This window comes from Protobothrops mucrosquamatus, unplaced genomic scaffold (genome assembly GCF_001527695.2).
Source record: "Protobothrops mucrosquamatus isolate PMUCROS unplaced genomic scaffold, P.Mucros_1.0 scaffold1410, whole genome shotgun sequence".
Lineage (NCBI taxonomy): Eukaryota > Metazoa > Chordata > Lepidosauria > Squamata > Viperidae > Protobothrops > Protobothrops mucrosquamatus.
The window spans coordinates 366,052-372,021 of NW_015387595.1; the positions used below are offsets into that span (position 1 = coordinate 366,052).

The 5,970-nt window shown below is 40.3% G+C and overlaps 1 protein-coding gene across 1 annotated transcript in view; it reads right to left on the minus strand.

The window, feature by feature from the left end:
* The window catches only part of URI1 (URI1 prefoldin like chaperone), a 47,230-nt gene extending 41,569 nt beyond the window's left edge, over window positions 1-5,661 (minus strand). The window contains exon 1 of the mRNA XM_015821849.1: window positions 5,590-5,661. Within this exon, the coding sequence (XP_015677335.1) occupies window positions 5,590-5,661 (72 nt within the window). The remainder of the gene's footprint in view (window positions 1-5,589) is intronic.
* Window positions 5,662-5,970: the final 309 nt, after the last annotated feature.

Below are 5,970 nucleotides of genomic sequence, written 5' to 3' on the forward strand. Positions count from 1 at the left end.
TATTATTATTATTATTATTATTATTATTATTATTATTATTATTATTATTATTATTATTATTATTATTATTATTATTATTATTATATTAAGAAACCCTGGCAAGAAAACAACCAAGCTCAGAGAGCATCAAGGACCCCATGCCATTGACTTCAAGAATCAGATGTTACCCACCAAAATGTTAATGAGACAAATTTCTGCTCCACCTGCTCATCAGTCCTTAAAGAAGATAAAAGTCTAGACAAGATGAAATGTATAAATTATCTCCCAAAACACTAATTTTGGGAGGAGTTAATTCTAGTAACTGTACTCTTATAATAAAAGCATGCCCAATTTCCATCAAGCACCAACATGATTAGCCATGCTCGCTAGAGTCAAACAGTCCAATATTTTTGGCAAATCTAAAGATCCTAAACCGATTTCTTCTGAAAGGGCCAATGCCTATATGTGTTCTTCTGATTATTTCAGCAACTGCCAAGTTTGGTTTGCATAAATGAATTGAGCATCCCATTACCACTTCTTTAAAATTATATCAGTGCAAACTCTTTTCTCCAGCAACGTCTGTTCGTACATTTACCAACATGTCATCAAATACCGTATTAGCAAGCATGGTGAAGAAACTCAAGATCGCTTCCAATTATGATGGCTGGAAGACAAAATGAAATGGGCAAGACTCCCTTCTGAGTTATAGTTCAGATTTAATTTTACTCTGCTCCCCTTCGCAATAGCTGCATGCATTCACACAACGCACACACATATATATACATACATACACAAACACACATATATATGTATGCATACATATATATGCGTACATATACATACATATATATACATACATATTACTCTGCTCCCCTTCGCAATAGCTGCATGCATTCACACAACAGACACACATATATATACATACACACACACATATATATATGCATACATATATATTATTACATACATACATATTTTGTATATATATATATATATATATATATATATATATACACACACACAAACTCTCTCACACACACACATACACACACACACACAGGCTCAACGTTTTGGGGAAAAACAAAGCCCATTTGCTACATATTAAGATACTTATTTACACAACAGATTGTAATGACCTAAAAATAGTCCAGATGGTGCAGCAGTAAACATATGGGGAACCTTTCAAGAAGTGATTCCAACGTGATTTGATTTAAAAGAAATAAAACACAAAAACCAGTTTAGTGATTTTGAGTTTGGGCAGAGCTCCAAAATAAAAAGCATTCGTGCTGTAGCAGATTTATAAAATCAAAACAATTATTTGAAACAGAACTCCTCGCTATGTAAGGTAATTTGACTTTTTTTTTTTAGTCATTGAAAATAACTTTGAAAATTCAGGTGATGAAAGTTGCCTACCATCTATCTTTTTTTTTTTAACGTGTATACGTTGTTTGTCAACCAAAATAATTCTCAAAGTAGCTGATTACAACAGATTGTACTATTAACTTGTTCTGATGGCAGAGCTGCTAAAAGACACATGGGGATACTGTGAAATTAAAGCATCCGTTCAGCTATCATATATATATATATATATATATATATACATACATACATACATACATACATACATACATACATACATACATACATACAGAGAGAGGGCTCATGGGAATGCAATATTTTCACTAGAACACTGGGATCCACCAACCTCAGTCAGACCTGAAATTGTTGACCTACAAAATAAACCCTAAAACCATGCAAATTCATTCCTAATTTTCCCCTAACCTTTTTGAACTTCAACAGCCTTAAAAAAATGTTATTTTTGTCACTATTGCTAAAACATTTTGAGTCTGAAATGATCACTGGGTATTTCCCAGCTTTTGACGTAGTGAAGCTTTTTCAGTAAATTTGCTTGCATATTGTATTTTTTTTTAAAAAAAAAACTGATGAAACTAAACCTGGCTGGTCCTTACTGATATATTAGCACTGACAAAATACAGAAGATAGCCAACTAAGGTAGCTAATGCCACTTATTTTTATTTAACAGGAAATACCAGATCTTAGCTATCTTCATGAAATTTTCAGAGCCAATTAATACTATAATATTTTGCTAAAAGGCATTTAGAAGCCAGTAAGGTATGAATTTTAGTTCACTAAGGCTCCTTCTTGCTTTCCCATCATTTGGGGTTCAATATTATCAAGACCCACCATTTTAGCTTACTGAGTGAAACAGAATGATGGAGAATTTGACTTAATAGCCCAACCCTGTTACAAAGCTATAATTCATTAAAAGACAGTTATCTGAACAACCACATACCTGTCCAGTGCCTTGAATTCACAGCCTGAAATAACTACTAGATAGCCATAGTCTTCCATTTTCACATAAATACAACCCTAACCTTTCAATTTTCTAGTTATAACCTTGAAAAAGTCACCATTAAGTTCTTGTGGCTACCCAATACTTAACAAACGCACATCTTTCTATGGATTTATCCTTTTTAAAATTACCTTTAAAATAATAACAGAAAAAGAAAAGAAAAATATAATTATAATGCAAATACATCCATCATCAAAGAAAAAAAGAGCTTAGACAGCAAAAAAAATACAACAGAAAAAAGGAAAACAAAAAAGAAACAAAATATATTTATCAGAATTAAGTTACAAAGTACTATTATACTTATCTAGTGTAAATATTATTCATGTACATATATATTAGTTTATAATACATTTATATAACTATCATACTTTTTAACCTATTGTATTTTGTAGGAATTAGCTCTGTATTACATTATACTTGTATATACAAAGTTTACCCCATAGGCAATCTGCTCATGCTGTAGATAGCAAAGGATACATAGGTTCGTTAAAACTTTGGTTTGATGAGTAAGTCACAGTGACTGGGTCCATACAGCACACTAAACCATAATCATAAACCAGAATTTTTTGATTGACATCATATGCCAGTGATGGCGAACCTTTTAGAGACCGAGTGCCCAAACTTCAACCCAAAACCCACTTATGTATTGCCGGGTGCCGGGTGGGCGTGGCTGCCAGGTGGGCATGGCTACAGTGGTCATGGCAGACGGGTGGACGTGGCCAAGGTGGACATGACCAGCTCGATGTTGCTCCTGGGGAGGGATGCCTATGGGGGCCAGGCAGGGTTGGGGGAGATCCAGGGGTCTCTGGCGGGTGGGATGGTGGGCAAGAAGCTGGTTCTGGGCAAGGCAAGGCAGGGGCTTGGGCGGCTGCTGCCTGACACCATCGGCCCCCGCACACAAAGGCCAGCAAGAGCATGGGTGCCGGGATGCATCCGGCCACGTGGGACCTCGGCAAGTTAGTGGGTGGCTGGTTGAAGAGGACGGTTACCATCTCCGTGGCATGGCGCACGTGCCCCAGAGAGGGCTCTGAGTGCCACCTCTGGCACGTGTGCCATAGGTTTGCCACTACTGTCATATGCTAATCCCAAGATTAGCAATCCCATCAAAATTTAGAACAGTGCCCTCAGTCCAGTTGTACTCTTTTACAGTCCTCAATATATGAATTTACTTCATTCATAATCACATAATGCAAAGCACTATAAGTGAAAAGTATTGCACCATATATTTATGGTAGTATAGAAATTTTACAGCTACCAGCAACATGTTTTGAAAAAGGGGACTTTATCTGTTATATGCACATAGGCTAACACAGTAGTCTTGAAGTTGGAATAGTGAAATATTGAAGTTGGAATAAAGAAATATGGATGAAAAGAATTAAGGTAGAACAAAGATTGAATATTCCCATCTAAGGCTATGTCCCCATGTACCTTAGCAGAAAGGGAGACTTTATCTCCAAGCATGAAAAGCATTACTGATTGCTGTAGCATTGTGTCTATAAGTATATCAGAATGATTCAAAGAACTAGTCTGTGTTAAATACTTTAGTTTTTCTTTTTGTCATTCCCTTCAAGGTCAGAGATAAGCTAGGAGCTTAGAGGCACATGTTATGCAATTATTATGTATAGGCAAAAATATCTCATTATCAATAGGAAAAATCAGGGTCAGTTCACTCTTTGGAAGAAATATGGAGATATAAAAAATAATACATAAATCACACATTTGGACATTCCAATGATTTGGGGTTGATGTTCAGTCCAAAATAAATGCATGAGATGTTAGCCCTCAGAAAAACAAATATCATTTTACAAGCATTGCTGTTGTTTGTTGTCTTTTGAATAAACAGTCTAATGTAGGCCCTAGACATATATGAAGTACTGTACATAAACTCACTATTTTATCTTGCTTACTATAACAGGTATAGTATTACATTAGCAAGCACATGATTCCTGAATGAAATGAAAACTTTATCTGGGCACAAATACATTGAGACTTTATAGCTACATTTTCCTTATTTACTTATTACACCTGTGACTACTCAGTATATACAAGAGTATTGTTCCAACGTATCTTTTTAATGTTTTCTTTTACAGATCCTTTAATCTCTATCATTGTATCTGAAGGCCCACAATCAGATCTGCACAGGGCAAGATAGAAAAGTATTATACTTGCAATAGTGGCGAAGTATTATACTTCCCATCAAACTTTTCTCATTATTAAAATTGTTTTGACTTCTGGTGACTTCAAATCCATGTTGTTCTCCAGGCAATATATCAAAGTGGCTTGCCACCTTTTCCAAAATGAACATGAACACACAGAGACTAACATATAGACTAGTTCCCAGTGTAGAATACGGTTCTAAGATTTCTTAGTAGTTTCCTACTCAAATTCTAACCTAGTCTTATCATAGTTAGCATGGCACAAAGCAACTACAAGCTGCCAATTTCTTTAGAACATATTAGACTTAAGAAAGAACTAATTATGGACTGGAAGGAGAACAGAAAATAAAAGAAGGGAGGGAAGGGGAAGGAGGGAAGGAAGGAAGGAAGGAAGGAGGGAGGAAGGGAGGGAGAAGGAAGGAAAAGAAGCATAGGAATAGGAATAGGAAGCATAGGAATAGGAAGGACAGGAATAGGGAGAGAATTAAGGAAGGAAACAGGAAGGGAGAAGGAAGGTAATAGATTATAAAGGAGGAAGGGGAGAGTGTCAGAAAAAAGAAGAAAAGGGATAAAAGAAAACAGAAAGACAAGAAGGAAGGAAGGAAGGAAGGAAGGAAGGAAGGAAGGAAGGAAGGAAGGAAGGAAACAGAGAAGCATGGGAATAGGAAGCACAGGAATAGGAAGGAAAAAGGAAGCAGGAAGGGAAAAGGAAGGCAATAGAGAAAAAAGGGAAGTATAAAAGAAAAATGGAAGGAAGGAAGGAAAAAGGGAGGGAGGGAGGATAGGAATGGACAGGTAGGAAAGAGAGAGAGAGCAGAGGAAGAAAAGAGAAAGGAAGGAAGAAAGGAAACCAAAAGGAAAGTAGATAAAAGGGAGGAGGGGGCGAGGCAGACACCATAACGGAGACAAGGCCAGGAGACAAAGCCGAGCCCGGGGCGAGCCTGGCCCGGGCGGAGGGCGAGCGAGGCCCAGCCGGGCGCGCAAGGCCGCCTCCGGCCCCGCCACACGCGTGCGCGACACACCCCCGGCGGGCCCCTCGGCGCTCGGCCCCGCACGCGGCCCTGCTCGGCGGCGGGTTACCTTCCCGTGCGAGTCCCGCAGGCGGCCCAGCTGGGCGGCGGGGGCGCCAAGCGGCGAGGAGGCGGGCTCCATGAGGCTGGCGGGCGGGCCTCGGCGCGGCCTCAGCGGGGCGAGCGAGTCCTATAGAAGTGTTTGTGCCGCGCCAGGCGCCGGCCTCGCACTCGCATCCGGGGCGCCGCGGCCCGAGGGGGAAGAAGCGCCGCTGCCGGGGCCGCCCGGGCAGGCATCTCACTCTCGCATGCTGGGACGGCCTGCGCCGCCGCCGCCGCTGCTCTGCTCGGGCGACGCGCTCTGGGAGGCGGAGGAGGCGGCGGCGGAGGAGGAGGAGGGCGCGCGGGAGAGCCGCTCCCCTCGCCGCGCCTCCCCGCCCGGCCTCGCCGC